General features: G+C 52.7%; 2 protein-coding genes across 8 annotated transcripts; one reads left to right on the plus strand and one right to left on the minus strand.

Annotated features, from left to right (window-relative positions):
- Positions 1–550: 550 nt before the first annotated feature.
- Positions 551–8,346, minus strand: BABAM1 (BRISC and BRCA1 A complex member 1). Of its 2 annotated transcripts, none has more exons than XM_037028794.1 (9): positions 8,257–8,346; positions 7,019–7,359; positions 6,130–6,188; positions 5,373–5,493; positions 5,186–5,264; positions 3,890–3,914; positions 1,983–2,112; positions 1,734–1,820; positions 551–1,019 (listed from the first exon to the last, which is right to left on the minus strand). In XM_037028794.1, exons 2-9 carry the CDS (start codon positions 7,307–7,309, stop codon positions 816–818), a joined length of 996 nt encoding a protein of 331 aa, XP_036884689.1. In that variant the 5' UTR covers positions 7,310–7,359; positions 8,257–8,346; the 3' UTR covers positions 551–815. The 2 variants fall into 2 exon arrangements, with proteins under 2 accessions (XP_036884689.1, XP_036884690.1); XM_037028795.1 differs by having other exon boundaries at positions 7,019–7,355; positions 8,257–8,334.
- Positions 8,347–14,293: 5,947 nt separating this feature from the next.
- USHBP1 (USH1 protein network component harmonin binding protein 1) lies at positions 14,294–21,882 on the plus strand. 6 transcript variants are annotated; one of them, XM_037028837.1, is made up of 13 exons: positions 14,294–14,364; positions 14,697–14,835; positions 14,927–15,075; positions 15,308–15,746; positions 17,251–17,376; positions 17,547–17,683; positions 17,855–17,995; positions 18,280–18,447; positions 18,967–19,216; positions 19,899–20,117; positions 20,858–20,961; positions 21,157–21,279; positions 21,518–21,882. In XM_037028837.1, the coding sequence occupies exons 2-13, from the start codon at positions 14,782–14,784 to the stop codon at positions 21,705–21,707; spliced, it is 2,100 nt and encodes a 699-aa protein (XP_036884732.1). In that variant the 5' UTR covers positions 14,294–14,364; positions 14,697–14,781; the 3' UTR covers positions 21,708–21,882. The 6 variants fall into 6 exon arrangements, with proteins under 6 accessions (XP_036884732.1, XP_036884731.1, XP_036884733.1 ...); XM_037028836.1 differs by having other exon boundaries at positions 14,309–14,835; XM_037028838.1 differs by having other exon boundaries at positions 14,309–14,835; positions 18,280–18,429.
- Positions 21,883–23,216: the final 1,334 nt, after the last annotated feature.

Below are 23,216 nucleotides of genomic sequence, written 5' to 3' on the forward strand. Positions count from 1 at the left end.
TAATGAGGTTATTAGCATCTGAGCAGCTGCAACTGGATTAAGGGAAGTACCTCCATCCTGTGGGTTGACAGACCATTCCAGGAACTCCTTCACAAGTGTGGGCTCCTCCCAACAGGCACACGGTGCATGCGGCCAGGCAGGGGTTTCAGTCGGGCAGGTAGACAGGGTTCCTACCTGAAGCCTAGCTTGCACGAGAGGCCCCTGCTCAGCAATGGCTCCTGAGCTTTTTTGTTTTTTTAGTTTGAGACCAATTAGCGACCAGGAGACCCTCTTGGTAGGTACTTTCTTTCTTGGGGTCCACACAAGCACCTCACCCCTTTCCACAGGTTAGGGGCAAAGCAGGGCACACGGGACACCCACCACGCGGTGTGGCAGCCTGCCCCGATGGCAGTGCTGTCTGAGCAGCTGGGTCCAGTCAAGCCTGAAGCTGCACCTCGGATTCTCATCCACAAGAACCAAGCCTCTCCTCTTTCTGTCTAGGGGGTGGGTTTTCTGTTACTCGCAACCAGGAAGATGCCAATGAACACAAAGCAGCTGGTGTGGACCAGGGTTAGAGACTTCTCAGATTTTTATTCTGATGACAAAAATCACAAAGGGAAGAACAAGTTATAACTGACAAACTGGGGAGATGCGGGCTGGGAAACATGGGGAATGGGTGCCCACAGGCCCTGGGAAGCTCCCCGGAATCCTGGGTTTCCTTCCAGGGCCCCCAAGTACCCTGAGTGCCTGCTAGAAGTTCCCCAGGGCCTCACGGAGTGGGGTTTAAGAACTCCAGGCCCGGGTCTCATTGCACAGGCCAGACTCACAGGGGTGGTTCAGACGGTGGCCTCCACCTCAGTGGCTTCCTCCTCCTCCTCCAGCAGGCTGTAGGAGGCATGGCTCTGGCAGGGCCGCTGCAGAGGGTGAGCCAACAGCTTGGCCATACAGTTGTGCAGCTCGAGGGCGGGCCCAGCCAGTGCCACCTCATACTTGTAGCTGGTGCCCTTGGTATCCAGGCTGCCCATGAAGGCAAACATGTCCTGTGGGGCCAGGGAGGGGGCCTTCAGGCAAGGGTTCCCCTGACAGGCCTTCCTTGCCCCTGAAGGGTACCCCAGAGGAGGGGGCCCCAGGGGTGGGTCCTGAAGGGTGAAGAGGAGTTTGCCAGGCAGAAAACATTCAACAAACATTTCCTGCTACCCACTCAGCATAGGGACACGGAGGTCTCAGTCCTGGAGCCCCCAAGTCTGAACACAGCTGGATGCGGACTACCCCCCCAGCTGCCACGCTGATCTTCCTTGAGGAGCAGGGAGAGCTTCCCATAATAGGGATTTTGGCTTAAATACTGAGGTATGAGTAGGAACTGGTCTCAACTCCCCTGTTACTGTTGGGTAAATGGAGGCTCAGAGAGGTAAGCGGCCCACTCAAGGTCCCATAGCTAGCTCAGGGCTGGGACATGAATGACCAGCAGAGCCTGGGGAGGAAGTGAGGGAAGGGTGCTCTAAGCAGAGGGCACAACCGGGGCAAAGTCAGGAAGAGAGAGAAGCAGGAAGTATGGAGGATGAAGTGTGCAGGACCCTACTTGCTCCCTGGCCCACCATCCCAGCTGCCCCTCTGAGTTCCCAGCAGGTGTATGGAAATGGCTGTTGAATAACTGAATGACCAGGATCCAGGTGGGATCTCTGAAGCCCAGGGTAGGTGGGCTCTGAGATACCGCATCTACACCCACCTGCCACCCACACCTGCCACAGCCTCACCTTCCAGCTCATCTCCTCCTCCTTCTCATCGGCGCCATTGTGGATGTAAACAACATCGAAGAAGAAATATGGGCACTGGAACATTTTCTGCAGGGGAAGAACACCAGTCTTTGGGGTCCAGGTCACCTTGTGCCCACATGACCGCAATTCCCCAGCTTAAGACTCTGGGGACCTGCCAGCAGGTGCCCCAGCTCCTGTGCTCAGGAAGTCCCTCCCAGTGTCTCACCACCCTCTCCCAGCTTCAGTTACCTTCATGGGCTCTGTCAAGGAGAACTGGGGCTGGCAGGGTGGGCGGCTGTAGACAAGGATGGTACGGACCACATATGGGGGTGGGATGGTCTGCACATTCTCCGTGACTGGCAGCTCAGTCTTCTGTTGGCTGCACAGCGAGGGGACCAGTCAGAGCACAGTCTGGGGGGCCCTGCTGTCATTACTTTGGAAAGCCTCACTCCTTGCTGGGCGTGCAAAGCTCCACTAACCCTTCCCCAGTCCACGGCTGCCTCTGAGCCTTCCCACTCGCTCTTCCCTCTGCCCAGAATGCCTCCCCAGCCTCACCTTCTGCTTGACCTCTCCTGCTCCAGCAGGAAGCCTTTGCTAAACACAAAACTGGAGCCTGCTGTGGCCATCCTGAGCGTCCCCCATCATCCGGAGTTAGACTTGCCCCACCAGGTCAGGAGACTCTTGGGCAGGGACCTAATCTTATATGCTAGGTCAAGACACACTTCCCTACTCGGCCACAACTGGATCTCATGTTGGGCAGAGGGCACTAGGCAGAGGGCTAAGGTCCTTCCTATGTAAAAAGCCAATCTGATCATCTGCAAGAAAAAAGCCAACCTCCTCATAGAAAAATAGGTAAAGGGGACAAATAAATAAATCACTGAGGGAATATTAAATGGCTTTAAAATGAATGAAAAAAGGCCCAAAGAGCCCTGGCTGGTATAGCTCAGTGGATTGAGCACAGGCCTGCGAACCACACGATTGCGGTTCGATTCCCAGTCAGGGCACATGCCTGGGTTGCAGGCCAGTTCCCAGCAGGGGATGCACAAGAGGCAACCATACATTGATATTTCTCTCCCTCTCTCCTTCCCTTCTCCTTTAAAGATAAATAAATAAAATCTTTTTAAAAAAAGGCCCAAAGAAAATATTATCACAGCGGCAGGGGAGGTAAAAAGGGTTAATTTCTGCAACAGTACTTTGGCAATGTCTTAGCAAAACTACCCCCTCCTCGCCCCTTAACCCAGTGTGTGCTCCGTTGCAAATTTACCCCATTGATTCACTTGCAAGATTTGCTGAAATGTTTGTAACAAGTTAATTATGATGGTAAAGGCAACACAAGCTTTGTGCCTGGCACCAGGGGCTGGTTGAAAATGGGGATTGGAATAGTAGGGTCCACAAGCTAAGATAAGAATAGGTTTTGCCCTGGCTGGTGTGGCTCCATAGATTGAGCATGGGCCTGCGAACCAGAGGATCGCAGTTCGATTCCCAGTCAGGGCACATGCCTGACTGGGTTGCAGGCCAGTTCCCAGCAGGGGATGTACAAGAGGCAATCATACATTGATATTTCTCTCCTTCTCTTCCCCTCTAAAGATAAATAAATTTAAAATTTTTTAAAAAATAATAGGTTTTATATTTTTAAATAACTTGAAGGAAAAAAATAAAAAGAATATTTCATGACATGCGGAAATGGTATGAAACTCCAATTTCAGTGCTCCTCAATAGTTTTACTGGCACAGGGATATGCCCACTGCGTCCATAGGGTCTGTGACTGCTTCTGGCTTATGATGGCAGAGTCCAGTTGCCATGACAGACACCATGTGGTCTGCAAAACCAAAAGCATTTACTGCTTGCCCTCACTGGTGTAGCTCGGTGGACTGAGCGCAGGCCTGCGAACCACATGATTTCGGTTCGATTCCCAGTTAGGGCACATGCCTGGGTTGTGGGCCAGTTCCCAGCAGGGGACTCACAGGAGGTGGCCATGCATTGATGTTTTTCTCCTTCTCTCCTTCCTTTCCTCTCTAAAGATAAATAAATAAAATCTTAAAAAAAAAAAAAAGCATTTACTGCCTGGCCCCCTGGGTTAAAACAATGGCACGGAGGACCACAAGGCCACTGTGAAACTCACGCAGAGGGCAGGATGCAGGGAAGGGAGGACTTACATGAGACTGAAGAGACCTTCCATATCTGGTGGGGATGCTAAGGAGAACGCTGGTGGCAGGACACAGGTGGATGACTTCCTTCATCGGGAAGCCAAAAGACCCCCATATGCCTTCAAACCTGGTGTCACTGTGCGGGGAACCTGTGTGACCCTGACCCAGTCGCCTCTCTGAGCCCGTTTCCCTTAGCACAAATCACGGACTAGGGGGCTGCCTTCAGATGCACTGAAGACCGTTGGTGACTCAAAACTGCTGTTTCCCTCAGGGCCGGGGCCACACTCCTAACAAGCAAAGAGCCACGGGTGTACCTGTTCCCCTCCTCCCAACGCTCCCGTTTTCTAACTCACAGGGACCATACTCTAAGTTTTGAGTTGCGTGTGGGCCTCTCATGTTCAAATTAGCATAAAGTATGATGTACTAGTGACTGTGACTTTTTGGCCACATGATGCCATCTATGGAGCCCTGCATGGAGTGCTTGCCCTGTGGGTGCAGTTTTGACATCTGGAGTCCTTATCAGCTGGTTTTGCTTCTGTTACAACTTCACCCCCACAGCGACCCATGGAGTAGGAGGTTCTCTGGTTCCCATTTTACAGATAAAGAAATGGAGAGCCTGGGGAGCATGTGAGATCTTGCTTCCTGGCAGTGTCATTGCTTTGGCTCAAATAAAGTCATAAATGGAAAGGAAAGGGAAGGGGAAGGAAAGGGAAAGGGAAGGGGAAGGAAAGGGAAAGGGAAGAAAAGAAAAAGGAAGGAAAGGGAAAAGGAAAAGGAAAAGGAAAAGGAAGGAAACTAAGAGCAAGAGAGGTGACTGGCCCCAGCCTGCTGTGGCAGAGCTGGGACCTAGTCCTGAGTCAGTCTTGAGTTGCCCNGATAAAGAAATGGAGAGCCTGGGGAGCATGTGAGATCTTGCTTCCTGGCAGTGTCATTGCTTTGGCTCAAATAAAGTCATAAATGGAAAGGAAAGGGAAGGGGAAGGAAAGGGAAGGGGAAGGAAAGGGAAAGGGAAGGGGAAGGAAAGGGAAGGGGAAGGAAAGGGAAAGGGAAGAAAAGAAAAAGGAAGGAAGGAAAGGGAAAAGGAAAAGGAAAAGGAAAAGGAAAAGGAAGGAAACTAAGAGCAAGAGAGGTGACTGGCTCCAGCCTGCTGTGGCAGAGCTGGGACCTAGTCCTGAGTCAGTCTTGAGTTGCCCCACTCCCCCCCGCCCGACATGGCTCACACTTCCTGGGTTCTGGAGATGACAGGTCAGGCCAGCTCCCCACACCCCCACCCGCTTCATGGGGTACCCCTGCCTGGAAGGATACTGAAGGTGGAACAGGAGGCTGTCTCCAGGTCGTAGAGGCAGCTGCAGAGCTCACGGGGGTCTGAGGTCAGGCCAGACAACTGTGGGGAAGCAAAGGCCTCAGCAAGGTGCTCCCTGCCCCCAGAGGACCCCCAAGACACCCAGCTTTGTAACTGCCCCCAGGGGATCCCAGGGTGCCCCAGCCTCACCCAGGCAGTGTCATCGTTCACCACCACCAGTGCAAACTCATGGCTTTTGTCAATCTTGTGTTTTGTCCGGACGAACATCTCAATCATCTTCTGGGAGACATTGAGAGCGTTGGTTTTAGAGCTGGGGAGGGGCAGAGAGTGAGAGGGTTGGTTAAAGGTAGGCCCCCATCCTGGGGAACTCTCTATGAGCCCCACAGTGAGGCCCTTGCCCTTACAGCATGGGGCATGGCAGGGCCCAGCTGACCTGCCCTCTTCAGTTCTAACCCTCTCCAAATGGATCCTTCTGGCCAGCCTGCATCTCATATCTGATGCTCATGAGGACCCCCCAGACCTTTGCTCAGCCATGGTGGCCAGGGGTGCCAGCAAGGGCAAGGCAGGCTTGTGTTCAGCATCTCCCAGAGCCCGTCAGGCCCTGCTGCTCCACCCCACAGAGACCCACCTGCTGAGGGCAAGGGCTTTGGGGTTAGCTTGCATTCTGGCTCTGCCTATATTCTGTGAGGTCTTAGGCAAGTCACTTTGCTTCTCTGAGTTTCCAAGTTATTTCTGACACGGGTGGCACATGACAGTTCTCATGCTTGGAACAGAGCCTGATGCGCCACCACTGTATCACCACCAGTTCCTGCTACTACACTCGGATATCACCAGGCCCTGAGCCAGACCACAGTAGCGTAAGTCTCAGAGAGACAGCCCTGTGTTTTTAAGGCTGGGCCCCTCCCAGCTGTGGCTACATATTCAAGCCCTAAAATGTCCCTCTCACCCGTTGAATGACTCCAATTTTGGCAGCGACATTTCCTCCGACAGGTCCAGGCAGATGATCTGCAATGAAGTCGGAGGACAGTGAGGGCACTGTGACTGGCGGCGCCTGGATCTGGATGTTAACGCAGCCCCCACAGGCTTGGCCCTCTTTAAGCAGACGTGTCTAAAAAAGTAGTAAAATGACCTCCAATTCCTAGCCAAGCCATCCACGTTGGAAGGCGGTGGCTCAGGGGAAAGAGTACTGGACTATGAGTCCAAGTTAATGAGTGAGAATATGTGACACAGGAACAAAGAAACAGAGGTATAGTGGGTTGAACTGTGGCCCTCAGAAGATATGTTAACCTGAGTGAGAATATGTGACACAGGAACAAAGAAACAGAGGTATAGTGGGTTGAACTGTGGCCCTCAGAAGATATGTTAATCTCAGATGCGACTTTATTTGGAATTAGGGTCCTTAGTGATGTAATCAGAGTAAAGAAACTGAGCTAAGATAGTCTGATCCAGTGACAAGTGCCCTTAAGCAGGCAGAAGAGGAGACACAGAGACAGAGAGGGGAAGCCCTTGTGAAGATGGAGACAGAGACTGGAGTGATACAGCCACAAGTCAAGGATGCCTGGAGCCACCCAAAGCTGAAAGAGTAAGGCAGGCTCCTCCCCTACAGCCTCTGGAGGGAAGGGGGCCCGGCCAAAACCTTGATTTCACACTCCTGGTTTCTAGAACTGTTCAAAAATAAATTTCAGCTTTTTAAAACCACCCAGTTTGCAGTAATTTGTTGTGACAGCCCCTGGAAACTCATAAAAAGGGCTGTTTTTCAGAGCGAATCCCCAAAGGCAAGAATGTTAACCCAAGTTTCTTGAAGCCTCAGACCTAATGGCCAAATTCCCACTTACCACCTTCTCTGGACAGTTGACCCTTGGTGTCCGCACCTGGACCTCAGGGGCTGGTGGGGGCACCTGCCAAGGCTTGGGGCCAGATGCCAGAGGGTTGGATGTCCCATCATCAGCACTGGCAGCCTCACCCTCGCCCTCACTGCGGCTGCCCACACTGGCCTGGGCCCCCAGTGCCCGGTCCTCAGCCCCCTCAGGGTTGGAGCGAGTGCGGGGCCTTGGTTCCACTGACTGCTCTTCTTCCTCCTCCTCCTCCTCTTCCTCGGTGGGGCTGCTGGGTTCTGCCACCTCCATGGCTCCTGAGTGGCTGGATGAAGCAGGGATGGGGGAAGCCAGAATCCTGTCTTAGGAGTTTCAGAAACATTTGGTTACCCTCAGCTGCTCACTGACTATGCAGCACCTCATTCCTCTCACAGCCTCAGTTTCCTCGTCTGTAGAATAGGTGCCTTTACTCTTATCAGCTAAGCATCCACTCCGACTTCAGGTAAAAGCTTTCTATGTTCCTCTGTAGGGCTACCTCCATCCCCAGTCAGTGAGCCCAACAGGCCACTATGAATGGCTCAAAGCTGGGGACATGACCCAACATGGGCCAGTGAGGGGCAGCTCTTTCCAGTAGTCCATTAGGAGAAAGGGGCTCCTTACAGTTGTCGAGCTGGGAAGATACAAGTCAAGAATTTCTAGAAGCCTCTTTACACTCTGAGAGGGGGAAGAGCCTGACTGGATTATGCTCATCCAGAGACCGGCAGACTCGCTTCTGCATCCAACCACACCTGGAACCAGTCTATAAGCCACTGGCTCCCCTTTCTTGTCCCCTTTTAAGATAGACTGAGTTGAGTTTTCCATTACCTGAAACTGAAAAGGTTTTGGTGAATATAAGAATAACAACCCCTGGGATTCTCCACAGTGGGCGCTGGGCTGCCTAGGGGGTGTCTGCACAAGGGAGGGACACGAATTTGGGTGTTACAGGTCTGAGAAAAAATAGGACGCCAATGGAACAGCCTGCCTATTTGGGCAATGGGTGCGAGATGCCGGGGATGGTCTCTGAGAGCCTTGCAGCCCCCGCAACCTCTAGGGAAAACAAAGCCTTAGCTGTAGCAAGAAGGATGGAGGCTAGACTACAGGGGAAACCAGGGCTGGAGATGGAAGCTTCAAGGGAGGCAAAGGGCTGGATCTCTGGGGCTACAGTAGCTGGGCCTCGAGGGACAAGCCCCGTACTCTTCCAACACCCAACTTCTGCTCACCGTAGCCTAAGCCTCCCTCCGATTCGCGCTACAAAACCGCCATCTTCGCAGCCGGACGTGGTAAGGCACAGCCGCAACGCCTCCTGGGAAATGTAGTTCAGCAGGTCGTAGGACAACCGGAACGACGAACTGGACGATGCTAAGGAGCCTTGAAAGCTGATAGGCTGGACTCTGTTAGGGGATGGGGTTTAGAAGGTGATAGACAGGAGTAGGGCTGAGTGGGGCGGGATCTGGAGTGTGATTGGCTAAAAGCAAGATGAGGCGGAGTTTTTGTTTCTAGCGGAATCAGATTTTGCGGGTCAGTGCTTTCACAGTGATAGGCTGGAACGAGGCGCAGGGAGCTTTGGACGGACTAGGTTTAAAGGGATAGAGAAAACCTGGTTTGCCGAGTGAAAGGCTAGGTGGGACGGGATTGGGCGGGATTTAAGAAAGGCGCGGGTGATAGGTGAAGGGCGGGTTTTGCGGAATGAGGTGGGCGTGGCCCTGGGCTAAGGCCACAAGCAAATACTTAATTCTTATTTTACATATATTTGCAAAAATCAAAGTACTAAGCCAGGCCCTGACCACTTTGGCTCAGTCGGTTAGGCGTCGTCCAGCAAAGAGGAAGTTTGCTGGTTTAATTCCTGGTCAGGACACATAACTGGGTTGCAGGTTCCACCCCAGTCGGGTTGGTGCAGGGTCAGGCACCAACAGAGACAACTGATTGATGTTTCTCACATGTTTCTCTCCTTTCCTTTCTCCCTCCCTTCCCCTCTCTCTAAAAATAAATACATAAAATCCTTTTTTAAAGATTTTATGTATTTATTTATCTTTAGAGGGGAAGGAGAGAGGGAGAGAAACATCAATGTTTGGTTGCCTTTCGTGCGTTCCCTGCTGGGAGATGGCCTGCAGGGAACTGGCCTGCAACCCAGGCATGTACCCTGACTGGGAATCGAACCGCGACCCTCTGGTTCGCAGGCCTGTGCTCAATCCACTGAGCTACGCCAACCAGGGCTCATAAAATCTTTTAAAAAACACTAAGTCAGAAGACTTGACTTCTGGTGGTGAACAAACGACGTAATATATAGGTGATGTATTATAGAATCGTAATTTTATTGAAAGGACAAAACCAGTGTCATTTGCTATTGTGGCACCATTGGCCAAGCAGATCTTATGACGTTGTCAAATGCGACTGCCATTTTACTCTTCTGAGCTTATGTGCCCAGGACTGGAGCACTACCGGAAAAGCAAGAGCAGACCGTGACTAACTGCTCCCCATAGCCACAAGTAAAAAATAACATTGGAGCAAACTGTAGCTTATCCAAAACCATCTAAAACCTCCCGTGTTGCAAGGCTCCCGGCAGCCCAGGGGCCACACGACAGCAACTTCCCCCACCCTTTATAACCCAATTATAATCCAATAAAAGCTAAAAGCTGCCACCCCTCAGCGCTGGTGTATCTCTCCACACCATGCCCCTTTCCACTCTTGGAAAGTGAATAAAAACTTTGCTCTCCGCATTTTCTCCTCTTCGTGAATTCTTCCACAGCCTGCATCACCTACCACCCTAACATTTTGGTGGCCCACATGGGTACATTCTCTATTTCTCGCTCTGCATCCTGAGACTTTCAACTAGGGGAGCAGAGGACAGTGGAAGCTTGACCCAGGCTTGCCCCCAACCTCGTCTCTGTGAGGTTTGAAGAGAGGGTTCTAATTCTTTTTCGTCTCTCCAGACTCTGCAGATAGCTTCCTCTTCACTCCCTTACTATAGCCAGCAATTGCTAAGTCTCTGAATCTCAGAACGAAAACATACACTTTGATGAAAGTGATAGCTTACCCCTCTTCTCATTTTCATAAACCCTGGTGCCAGGTGTATCACTTTCCCAGGTTTTTGGCTGTGAGGGATGCCTCTGACTGCCTCACTGCTGGGTTCGTCTGCTCTTGGACTCAGGGATGCCTGACTCTGAACATTGAGGTGAACTCAGGGATGTTCGTCTTCATGGTTTGGTCTGCTCTTGGACTTGGGGATGCTCACTTCTGGCTGCAGGTCTCTAGGTTGTTTGAGATGGAGACGCCCTTCTCAAACCTTCATCATCATGAATGAAAGGCAACTGATGGATGTTTCTCTCTCACGTACATGTTTCTCTCTATCTCTTCCTCCCTTCCCCACTCTCTAAAAATAGATAAATACAATCTTAAAAATAACACTAAGCCAGAAGACTTGACTTGAGGTGGTGAACACACCATACAATATACAGATGATATATTATAGAATTATACACCTGATACCTACATAATTTTATTAACCAATGTCATGCCAATAAATTCAATAAAAAATTTAAAATACTAAGCCAGAACTATTTCAAATCTCCCTACCTTTTTCATGCACGCTTCCCCCTTAGCCCCATAACTATTTCAAAACTATTCTGATTTTTTTCGCAAAGGATTTACCACCAGAACACAGGTGTCATGAAAAACACTGCTAAATCTAAGTCAAAATGGAAAAGGAAGACTCATGTCAAACATTGCTGTCATTTGATCCTGGCAAGTCTACGACTACGGGTCCCCTGATCTACAACTGTGGGATCGACAAGTGAAACTCCCAGCAATTTGAGGAGGCAACTGAGATGGGAAAAGTTCCCTCGAGCATGCCTGGGTCTTGCATAAACTGAGAGCCAGACATGAGCATGGTATCACCATTGATACCTCCCTGTGGACATTTGAGACCAGCAAGCATTATGTGACCATCACTGATGCTCCAGGACACAGAGACTTTATAAAAAACATGACAGGCACATCCGGGCTGACTGTGCTGTCCTGATTGTTGCTGCTGGTGCTGGTGAATTTGCAGCAGGTGTCTCCACAGATGGACAAACACGTGAGGATGCCCTTCCAGCTTACACACTGGGTGTGAAACACTTGATGGTTGGTGTTAACGGAATGGATTCCACTGAGCCATCTTGCAGCCAGAAGAGATATGAGGCCATTGTAAATGAACTCAGCACCTACGTTAAGAATATGGGCTACAACCCCGATACCATAGCATTTGTGCCAATTTCTGGTTGGAATGGTGACAATATGCTGCAGCCAAGCACTAAAACGCCTTGGTTCAGGGATGGGAAGTCACCTGTAGAGATGGCGATGCCAGTGGAATCATGCTTGAAGCTCTGGTTTTCATCCTGCCACCAGCTTGTCCCACTGACAGCCCTTGCATCTGCCCCTCCAGATGTCTACAAAATTGGTGCTGTCACCAAGTAGAGACTGGTGTTCTCAAACCCGGCCTGGTGGCCATCTTCGCTCCAGTCAACATTACAACTGAAGTAAAGGCCATTGAGATGCACCATGAAGCATTGAGTGAAACTCTTCCCCAGGGACACTGTGGGCTTCAGTGTCAAGAACACGCCTGTCAAAGATGTTCATCGTAGTATTGTGGCTGGTGACCGCAAAAATGACGCACCAGTAGAAACGGCTAGCTTCACAGCTCAGGGGATTATCCTGAACCACCCAGGCCAAATCAGTGCCAAAACGCACCCATGCTGGACTGTCATACAGGTCACATTGCTTGGAAATTTATGAATTGAAGGAGATTAATTATTGTTCTGGGAAAAAGCTGGAAGGTGGCCTGAAGTTTTTGAAATCTGTGATCCTGCCATCATGGACATGGGTCCTGGTGAGCCCATGTGTGTGGAGAGCTCTCTGACTGTCCTCCTCTGCACCGCTTTGCTGTTCATGACATGCGACAGTTGCTCTCATGAGACAGTGTCATCAAAGTAGTGGACAACAAGGCAGCTGCATCTGGCAAAGTCACCAAGTCTTCCCAGAAAGCTCAGAAGGCTAAATGAATATTGTCCCCTACACCTGACACCCTCGTCTTAATCACCGGTGAAGGAACGATGTCAGCATTCTTTGTCTCAACTGGTGGTTTAAGTTTAATAATAAAAGACTGGGCCCTGGCTGGCGTAGCTCAGTGGATTGAGCACAGGCCTGCGAACCAGAGGATCGCGGTTCGATTCCCAGTCAGGGCACATGCCTGGGTTGCAGGCCAGTTCCCTGCAGGCCAACTCCCAGCAGGGAACGTATGAAAGGCAACCATACATTGATGTTTCTCTCCCTCTCTCCTTCCCCTCCAAAGATAAATAAATAAATAAAATCGTTAAAAAAATAAAAAATAAAGGACTGGTTAATGATTGCAATGCATTGTAAACCTTCAGAAGGAAAGGAAAATGTTTTGTGGATCATATACGTTCTTTTGTGTGGCAATTTTTTTAAAGATTTTATTTATTTATTTATTTATCTTTAGAGGGGAAGGAGAGAGGGAGAGAAACATCAATGTATGGTTGCCTTTCATGCGTCCCCTGCTGGGAGTTGGCCTGCAGGGAACCTGCCTGCAACCCAGGCATGTGCCCTGACTGGGAATCGAACTGCGATCCGCTGGTTCACAGGCCCATGCTCAATCCACTGAGCTACACCAGCCAGGGCTGGCAATTTTTAAGTTATTAGTTTTTAAAGTCATTACTTTTTAATGGAAATAACTCAGCCAAAAACCTGTCACAGAATTTTGAGAATCATTAAAACCAAGTATAATGGGGGAGAAAAACCCATTCTAAACCTCAGTTTCTTTATTTTTAAGAGTCAGTTAAGCCCACCCACATCAGCCAGGCTCTGGTTTAATGATGACTGGGGGAACTTTGTAGGCTGAGCCTTGAAGGATGGAAAATATGCTGGGGAAAACAAGAGGGGGAAAGGCATTCCAGGCAGAAGAAACTGCCCAGACAAAGGTCTGGAGGCTCGGAAGAGCCTTGGAGTGGCGGGGCCTCTCCCAGTTTAATATGGCTGGAACAAGGCTTAAGTGTGAGGATTTTGATGCCCTTGGATACCCGCAAGTCAGAGATGTACACTTTCTCTCCCTCCACAAGCTGAAAGATTCATCCTCCTAGGGTCTGTCAGTTGGACCAGGAAGACTCAGGCCACTGTAGTGTCTGCACAGCTAACCCAAGTGCAGTAGGCAGGACAGGGTGTTTGGAGCAGAGGTCGAAGCATGGCCATGAGGGGTGTGAGAGAACTGAGAATCGCCAGCTCTTCATGGAGGGGGCCATCAGGGCTGTAGCATGGAGTATATACGGGTGCAAGCTGCAGGTACAATTTTTAAGGGCTTTGGCCAGGTCCAGGTTGAAGAGCTTGAAATGTTTCCTGGCCAGGTAGTTCAGTTGTTTAGAGCATCATCCCAATATGCCAAGGTTGCAGGTTCAAGCCCTGGTCAGAGCATATACAAGTATTAACCAATGAAAGAATAAATAAGTGGAATAGCAAATTGATGTTTCTCTCTCTTTCTCCTCTCTCCCTCTCCCTCCCCCCCTGCTCTCTCTCTCCCAAATAAATTAAAAAAAAAGAAGAAGAACTTGGAATTTTCCCCAAGAGCAATGGGGAGCCAAAGAAGGTATGTGAGCAAGGAAAGTTAATAATATGATCTCTGTCTTCGGGGCCTGGGTGGGGAAGGGAGTGGGCAGGGATGGGGATGCTGAGGAGCCCAGAGGCGGTGCTGGTGGGCCAAGAGAGGGTTGAACTGTGACTATGGGTGAAGACAAGAAAGTCCATTAGAGGTGGATGCAGGAAAAATGGGCAGGATCTGAGGACCATGTAGGCTCTGAGGAATTCAGCATTTATGTAGGAGAAACAGCAGCTGGCAGAGGAAGCAGAGATGGGACTGGTGATGGAGAACAAGGTGAGGTAATAGAGAAGAAAGAGTGCGTGTCGGGACTGGTTCATTTCCTTGATGATGCCTGGCTACGTGCAAATGCTTGTTAAAACTCCATGACATGATAGGTAAATGCTGTATTATCCCCCATTTCACAGATAAGGAGACCGAGGCTCAGGGGTGGAAGGGCCATGGCCTCAGAGGCTGAGGTGAGGAAGGACGGACATCTCAGGAGCTGGACACATGTCCCCTGCTGGAACTGGAGGAAGGCGCTGTCCTTGAGAAGGAAACTGCACAATAACAAGTCATGTGACCAGGGGAGGGGGCTTCCTGTTTCCTGGCCCCTCCCAGGCCAGCCTGGGCCAGTCCCAGGCCTGAGCGGGCAGTAGTGCAAGTGACCCCAAGTGTATCCCAGGGACTCAGGCCTCTGACCAAGGTGCTCCCGGAGGAACAGAGAAGTAGAGTGGGCTGAGGGGACCCAAACCCAGTAATGGGTCCTTTGGTTAAGGAGGGCACTGGGAGGAGAGAGGACTCCTGAAGTCCTCATTCTAGACCCAGATAGGGGAGGGAGGGGAGCACCAAGGCAGTGACAGATAAAGAAGGCACAGGAGAAGAGAAAGGTCGGGGAAACCTCGGCAGGTAGTGAACTGTCTGTCAACGGAGGCATTTAACTGTGCCAAATCAACACTGATGACTCAAGACCCCTTCTGGAGGGGGCAAATCAGTGCCCACTTCACAGAAGAGGATATTGAGTCTGTCATTTGCCAGGACAACAAAGGCAAGAGCTGAGATCAGACTGTGGTTTTAGAGGGGACAAAGAAGGGATTCAGGGCACACTGATTTCTGGACAGCAATGAGTGGGCGGGCCACACGGCCCCGGAGCCGGCGAGGGAGGCACGCTCCGCCTGTAAGTGTCCCCCCTCCCTGCTGCAGCCAGCTCAGCAGGACCCCGGGGCTCAGAGCTTTGCTCAGAGCTCAGCCCTGGTGGTCATGTGCAGGGGGAGCTGGACCCTGTGGCAGAGAGTTCAGAGGAGGCTGAGGCAGCCAGCGGGAGCTCTGAGCTGGGCCCTGTGCCATCCCAGGAAAGCTGCAAGCCTGAGCTGCTGGGCCCTGAGGCAGCAGACAGTGGGCACAGCCTGGATAGCAGGTAAGGCCCTCTTGGTCTGTGTCCCCTACTCCAGCTCTTTTCCACCCACAGCTTGGCTTGTGTCCCCGACCACCACCCCTGCTCACACACATGCCACAGCTCCCCGTGCCTGCCTCAGCCTGAGTTTTAAAACCCTGCCTGATGCAGCCCCAGCCTTGACACACAGCCCCTGTGTGCCAGCCACCTCAGGTGTCCCCATTTCCAGAACCTTCCATTGCTTACTTCTTCACAGGACTGACAAAGAGGCTGATGGGGACTCTAGCAGGGGACCAGCCCCAGCCCTCGAGGGGCCTCATGACCCTGCAGGAGAAACCCACCAGGCTCCAACGGCAGCCCCACAGGAACAGGAGACTATTCCCTCTGGACCTGGGGCCCCCAGTGTGTTTCAGACTCTCCAGCAGGTTCTGAGCTCACTGGAGGCTGCAGCTGCTGCCTGGCGCTGCCAGCCCCCAAGCTGTCCAGGGCCAACGGAGGTGGAGGGCAGAATCAAGGGGGAACCAAGGCTCTTCCTGGAGCAGGAGGGGGCGGGGGGCTTCCAGCGGGAGGCAGCCCACCTGGCAGAGAGGAATGCTTGGCTGCGTTTGGCCCTGGGCAGCCGGGAGAATGAGCTAATCCACTTGCAGGCCTCCCTGGAGGCCGTCCAGGCAGAGAAGGAGACGCTGCAGAGAGAGGTGAGTGGGGCATCCCTGCCTCCCAGGGCTTGCTGTCTGAGGGAGCAGACAGCCTGGCCCAGGCGATGTTCAGTCACTTGTTCACCTGGAAAACTTTTACACAGCATTGACTGCTGAGCCCCAAAAGACACAGGGCCCTTGCAATCTTAATTAAGGTGATCAGGGAGGCCCTTGGAGGAGGTGACACTTGAATAAGGACCACATGGAGGCGAGGGAAGAGCCATACAAAGATTTGGTGAAAGACCATTCCAGGCCGAGAAGATGGCATATGCAAAGGCCCTGAGGTGGGAGTGTGATTGGAGGGTTTGAAGAACCTTGAGGAGGCCAGTATGGGGGTGAATGGGAGGGGATTAGGGCAGGGAGGTGACAGGGCAGTCCCCGCAGAGCCCTGAGGATTGTAGGAAGGACTTGAGCTTTTGCTGAGAGTGAAGTAAGAGCCATGGAAGGTCCTGAGCTGGGGAGAGTGGCCAGATGACGCAGGTGTTCATGGGCGCCCCCTTGGCAGCAGTGTGAGGAACAGCGTGTGGGGGCAACCCTGGAATCCTGGAGATTCGGGAGGAGGCGCTAGTCCAGACACCAGAGGGTGGAAGTTGCGCAGGTGGCAAGGTGGCAAGAAGTGGGCAAATTTGGGGATGCTGAAGGTGGAGCTGGCAGGTTTGGGCGTGAAGGCTAGAGGCCTCCTGGGCGTGTGGATTAAAGTCACATGACTGACGGCAGTCTCGGGGAGCAGGCCTCATGTACAGATGGCAAGACCAGGGCTGCGGGGGCCCAGAGCAAACCACAGGGTCCATTTTCCTACAGAGTGGAACCCATTTCCCAGCTGGGAGAGAGAAGTTTATCGGTTTATTTACTTTGTTAAGATTTTATTTACTTTTCAGAGAGAAGGGAAGGGAGGGGGAACAAAAGGGAGAGAAACATCCATGTGCAAGGAAACATTGACAGGTTGCCTCTTGCACACCCCCAACCAGGGCCCTGGCCCGCAACCCAGGCAAGTGCATGACCAGGTGTTAACCAGTGACTTTTTGGTTTGCAGACCAGTGCCCAACCCACTGAGTCACACCAGTGAGGGCTTATCTGTTTATTTTTAATTTCACCTCCACCCGCCACCTCTGCAACCTCCAATCTGTTCTCTGTGTCTATGAATTCAGCATTCTGAATGAATTCAACCCTGCAAATTGAAAGGTTGCTGGTTCGATTCCCAGTCAGGGCACATGCCTGGGTTTGGGCCAGGTCCCCAGTTGGGAGCATACGAGAGGCAACCAATAGATGTATCTCTCACATATCGATGTTTCTCTCTCTTTCTCCCTCCCTCCCCAACTCTCTAAAAATAAATAAATAAAATCTTTTTAAAAAAAGAGCAGTCTTGAGTTGCTGATTTGGCAAGGTGAGTATCTGGGGCTCCTGCCTTCCAGCAGGGGCATTTGCTACTGTTCCAAGAGCAGGTGTTGGGGAGGTCTGCTGGGTATTTGGAGCCCGCAGGCCTGACATGCCTCATACCTCCCAGGTCCAGGAGCTGCAGGATTCCCTGCTCAGGCTGGAGCCCTTTCCACCTCCTTCCCACAGCCAAGTGGGTGGCCCAGGCACTGCTTCTAGCTGCTCTGGAGCTGCCAGGGAGCCCTGGGCTGCTCGGGTGAGTATAGGAAGCTCCAAACTACTAATCTGAGATCCTCAGGGTTCAGGGCAGTGAGACCCTAATCTTGGCCATGAGATCGAACAGTTTCTGGGGCTGGAGAAGCCTAAACCCATGGCACTGGGCTCTTGATGACAATCTGGGTAAAGTAAGTTCCCTTTTGCTGGCAGGATCCCTTCTCCCTGCCTCACCCTCTGCTCCGGCGCCTCCAGAGTGATTCCAGTGCCCAGATCTCTGGGGCTCTCCCCTGCCAGCCCCTCACCCCTGAGCTGCACATGGTGGAAGCTCAGATGGAGCAGCTCCGAGGGTAAGAGACGCAAATGCTGAGCCTGTCAGAGCACCAGCACCTCCCCAACTAGGACGTAAACCTGAATCCGTAGCTGACGTGGGAGTGAGGGTGGGGGAGAAGAGTGGAGATCTGTTAGGTGACTGCTCTGTGAGGCCTCTCACTTTTGCTTTTCCCCACTTTCGGAGGCAGGAGCATCGAGAAGCTCAAATGCTTTAACCGTCTCCTGTCAGCTGTGCTCCAGGGCTACAAGGGCCAGTGCGAGGGCCTCAGCATGCAGCTGGGCCGATGGGAGGCTGAGGCCACAGCACTACGTCTGGCCTTGCAGTACAGGTTGGTGCATCCCACCCACGATGTTGCTGGCTGGGGAGAGAATGAGTGTGCTCAGAGCATGGCCCTGATCCACAAAGAGAGGCAGAGCCCCTGCAGAAGAGCATTTCCACCAAGGAAATGAACTTAAGGCGATCTTAGTCCAGGATGCTGAAGAGGACTGCACGCTCTCCGAGGGTGCGTGTGTGGGGGGCGGAGAGTGAGAGATTCAGGAGCCAGAGGAAATGGCGCCTAGACAGAAAGGTGAGGCTGGGTGACCTGGAGCGTTCAGAACCCGTGTCCCGCAGTGAGCGCTGTGAGGAAGTGTTCGAGGTCCTGCTCACACTCCGGGAGGCAGACTCAGGAGCAGAAATCCCCAAGAGTGACCTGGAGGCAGCTGAGAAGGAGGCTCAGAGGCTGCTAGCCCAAGAGGAGGCTGCCATGGATGGAGAGACACGGTGGGATCCTCAGCCAAGGTACCCCTGAGAAACCCTGCAGCTGGGCGGGCCTGTGAATGGGGTCCTGGTTGGAGAATGGGGAGTTGACCTTGTGGAGACCTGACTGGAGTTGGCCGGTTGCTACTCAACAGATTTGTCATGGTCATTGACAGCCACTGGGATTGGTATAGGATCCACCACGGTTGGCGTGAAGGTAGATGGTGGTGCCCACTGATTATAACTGGCATTACAGTGCTTAAAAAGGCCCATTGGCTGAGATGACACCCGCTGTGTTGGTATGATAGTGTTCGCTGTGTGGGCGTGAGGAACAGTGCCCATCGGTGAAATGGTGCTCACTATGTTGTCTTGATGGATAATGTGCCTATTGGGGGTTACATTATGGTGCTCACAATGCTGGTAGGACAGCACCCGCCACAGATGTCACAGGATCTGTCACGGAGAGTATGATGGAAGATGACGGAGCCCACCACAGTGGGCATGAAGTCAGCACAACCACGCCTGCCGGGTTGACACAGGCCCCTCTTCTGTTTTCTGTAGCCCCAAAGGCAGCAGTGTGGACAGGCCCACACTGCAGGAGGTGGCCACCCAGCTCCAGGGCTGTGTCCAGCATCTTCAGGAGCGTCGTGCTCTGGTGAAGATTCCCCCAAAGCCAGGCTCCACCTTGGCACCCATGCCCACTGTACTCCACGCAGAAGCCCTGGTACAGGCCATTGTGGGGACTCAACCCAGCCCAGCCCTGCCCCGGCTGGAGAAGATGCAGATCCAGCAGGACCTGGAGACCACACGGGTACACATGAGCAGTAGTCACTGTGGCCACTGTTAGTCTTTCCTGGTGGGATAGAACTGTTTGGGGAAGCTGAGAGGGCTGTGATTGGGTGACCAGGCAGCAAGGGAAAGTTCTGCTGGTCTAGAGGTAGGCTTCCTGGAGGGAGGAGAATCAGGGCTGGGGTTTTGAGGGATGAATAGGAGTTTGTCCTTTGGAATTCTGTTTCTCCTAAGATTTTGTGGCTTTCCAAAATGCCCTTCATGTGGAAAAGAAATGGGGCAGGGGATACAATCTGAGCTTTGTAGCATGTCTTGGAGGACCTAGGGGTCTGGACTTGGAGGAACTCCAGACCCTTCCACTGAAGGGTCCACCAGGGTTGGACCCTGGCCTCCATCAGTGCCCCTGCTGCCACCAGGGAGAGCAGAGCCCTAAAGGGAGGGAAGTGACATTGGCCTAATGTATTCAGCTCAGGATGGGTGCTTTCAGTGGGTCGCTACTTGGCCTTGGCTAAAATACTTGCCCTCTCTGAACTGCCATACCTACAGCTGTAGTTTTTATGAATGCTATTTCTCACCAGAAAAGATCACAGTGAGGGTTTGAGTTCTTGCTTGACCAGCCCTCAGTCAGTGCCTCCTGAGGCCTCAGTTTCCCTAGAAGTTCACCCTGGAGGCACAAATTCCTGGCCCTCTCCTTGATTTCTCAGGAGACACTGGAGGACCTGATGCTGAGGCTACAGCTGGCGCGGCGGGAGAAGCGGGGTCTGGAGCTGCAGGAGGCCGCCCTCAGAGCCCAGGGCCCAGTCCACGTGCTCCTGCTGGAGCAGCTGCAGTGGGAGCGGGCACAGCTCCAGACTCGTGGGGCCCACAGCAGCGGTGGTGACAGTAGTGGTGGGAGCAGCGGAGACGAGGAGGCGTGGTCCCAGGTGAGCCTCCCTGCCTGGACCTAGTAGGGATAGCAGTATACTACTGGCCAGGTGTCTCTGGACAAGACTCAGGTTCCATTTCTTCACAAAGAAATGAGTTGAATGGTAAGCTGCAGGTTAAAGTTCACACTTTGTAATTTGGGATTTCTTTCTTTGAGGGTATTGAGCCCAATAAACCCCAAAGGATTTAGTGGCTTCCACTCAAACTGGAACCTCCTCCTTCCTATCCCCCAGGCCTATGCATACTCCTCCCTCTTCACCCCAGTAGCCCCTGCCCATGCTTCACCTCTTCCTAAATTTTGGTTCTAGCTTCCTCAGAGTCCTTCCTCTTTGCCCCATGCTGTTTAATCATGCCTGCCTTCTGCTTAAAGCCTTAGATGGTTTACAGAATCCTTTGAATCATCTCTCCCACCTTCAAGTCTTTGTAACTGCTGTGCCCTAGCTAGAAACACGGGGCACTCCCTTCTTGGTCTAGTTAAGTCCTGGATCTCCTGTTGCCGGTCTCCTGATCTCCTGAAGTCTGAGCTCAGACTTCCTCTCCTTCAGGAAGCCCTCCTGAATTGCCTTTGGATGAGATCACTTGTTATTTATTTCCTTGATGGGGAGCAATTTTATCCTCATTGGGGTATCTCATGGGACTGGGGGCTCCGCGAGAGCAAGGACTATGGCTGCCACAGTCTGGACATCAGCACCCATCTTGAGCGGAATACATTAGGCCACTGTCACTTCCCTCCCTTTAGGGCTCTGCTCTCCCTGGTGGCAGCAGGGGCACTGATGGAGGCCAGGTGGCCAAAGTGCAGGATCCGGAGGAGCTAGCTCAGGAGCTGTCGGCCTCACTCGCCCGGTGTGTGCCTGGGTCCTGGGTTGCGGGATATTCAGCCTGAGGGTTGTGGCAGTGCAAATGTGGGGGGATTGTGTGCAGCAGCGGCTGCCTGAGTGTGCACCTGTGTTCCCTGAGAAACACTGAGGGCAGGGGGGTGGGTAGAAGGAAGACAGGATGGGCTGTGACTCAGCCCTTCTCTCCCCCCTCCCGCACTAGGGCCCTGGGCCTGTGGGAGCAGCTGCAGTTTCTGCGGGAGGAGCTGGAACAGGTGGCTCAGAAGGGGCGAGCCAGACGTGCTCAGAGTGCCAAGCTGAACAGTGATTTATGTAAGGCTCACAGGTGGGTCCCTCTCCCCTGGCAACCTCAGAAGCATTCCTGGCTCCCTCTGAGCCTTAGCTTCCCTCTTATAAGGTGGGCTGCAAGTTCAATCCATCCCATATCTCCCCCGGTGCCTGATGTGTATCAGCCCCTGCTGAGTGACACTGGGATCCCAGGAAGACCCAGTCAGGGAGTACATGGCCCCTGTCTTGGGTGGGGCGGGGGACTACTTTCTGGCTTAGCCCCCTCACCCCTCCAGAGCCCTGGTCCTGGCCTTCAGAGGAGCCCAACGGAAGCAGGAAGAGCAACGGCGGAAGCTGGAGCAGCAAGTGACACTAATGCAAGCCAGACAGACAGAGGAGCTGGCTGTGCTAGAAGCCACCATAAAAGTCCTAGGGAGGCCCAGGCCACCCCGCCCACCTCCCCGGCCAGGGGAGACCTTTCTGTAGGCCCTGTGCCTGGCCGTGTCTAAATGTACCAGTGGCAGTAGGCCATGTCATAAACTGTCCTGGAGCTATGTCATGTGGTGTGACTGTGCATGTTGAGGCATGTTTAGATTGGTGTAATGGGCCTAATATACCTTGTGCCTGGGGCCCGATGGGTTGTTGGCTGCCATTTGAGAAAGATTTGGTGTCTTTTGTCTGGCACCATGTGGCATGTGAATGGGGTCAGCAGGGCCATGCCGGAAGTGACCTGGGCTATGGGGGCAGGGTGTCCGGGGCTGGCTGGAGGGATTCACGGGTCAATGAGGTTACATAGCTGGAGCTAAAATTCCAGTTCTTAGCCCTGGCTGGTGTAGCTCAGTGGATTGAGTGCGGGCCTGCGAACCACATGATCGCGGTTCAATTCCCAGTCAGGGCACATGCCTGGGTTGCAGGCCAGTTTCCCAGCAGGGGCAAGTTCCCAGCAGGGGACACACGAGAAGCAACCATACATTGATATTTCTCTCCCTCTCTCCTTCCCTTCCCTTCTAAAGATAAATAAATAAATAAATTTAACAAAAAAAAATTAAAAAAAATTCCAGTTCTTACTTGTCTCCAGAAGCCCAGAGAGGGGTCCATGGTTGGGAGGTGGGGGCAGGCAGGGCACACCTTCCCCTGCTCACCCCTTTTCAATATGCGGGTTTGGCCTGGCAGATGTTCCCGAGAGGAAGATGGCCAAATCCCTGAGGACTGAGGCCCCTGGAGTTTAGGGTGGAATTTTTGTCGGAAAGGCACAGTGGTCTGGTGCAGGTCCTGGGAGGAGTGATCAGAGGTGGCTTTGGAACTTGCATGCGAAGCACGTGGAGCTAAGGTAAAGGGCTTAAACACCAGTAGAAACTCCGGGGCCTATACTACAGGCACCGGGGAACTCAGAGTATGTGCTGATGGTGAGCAGGCCATCCAGGCCCTAGATGACCTGGATGGCCTCTGACATTGGGCTAGGGAGGTTTTAGTGTCAGATTAATGAGGCATTTGATTAGCATGTATTTGCATAGGCCACACTCCCCACATCCCCCTTGTGGAGTCTCAAAAGAGACCCAGGCAGCCAGGATTAGTGGGCAGCAGTCCCCTCTTGGGCGGTCGCTGAAACCCAAACTGAGGATTAGCAGGGTTTTCTTGCCAGTCTGGCAGTGGGGCGCTTCCCAGGCTGAAGCTGTGGAGGTGCGTGCAGGGTGGCTGCTCCTGGCTGGGAAGGGCAAGACCAGCCTGAGGTCAGCTTCGGTCAGGGACTTGATTAGACTGGGTCCTCCTGACTCACAGACATCTCAGGAGAGTGCTGTGGCTGGTGACCTTTGCACCCTGAGCACTCTCTCTGGACTGAGGCAAGCTTGGAAGCTAGGAGGGAAACTGAGGCAGTCAATGTCACAGAGGAGACAACCTTTCCCCTCTTGTTCCTCTCCCCTCCTCCCAAGAGTCCAAGAATGGCCTTAGGCCTCAGTCCAACCAGGTTGCCAACGGGAGGAAGGGGAAAAAGAA

The sequence above is a fragment of the Sturnira hondurensis genome, unplaced genomic scaffold (genome assembly GCF_014824575.4).
Source record: "Sturnira hondurensis isolate 20B ecotype Veracruz unplaced genomic scaffold, ASM1482457v3 Scaffold0020119, whole genome shotgun sequence".
Taxonomy (NCBI): domain Eukaryota; kingdom Metazoa; phylum Chordata; class Mammalia; order Chiroptera; family Phyllostomidae; genus Sturnira; species Sturnira hondurensis.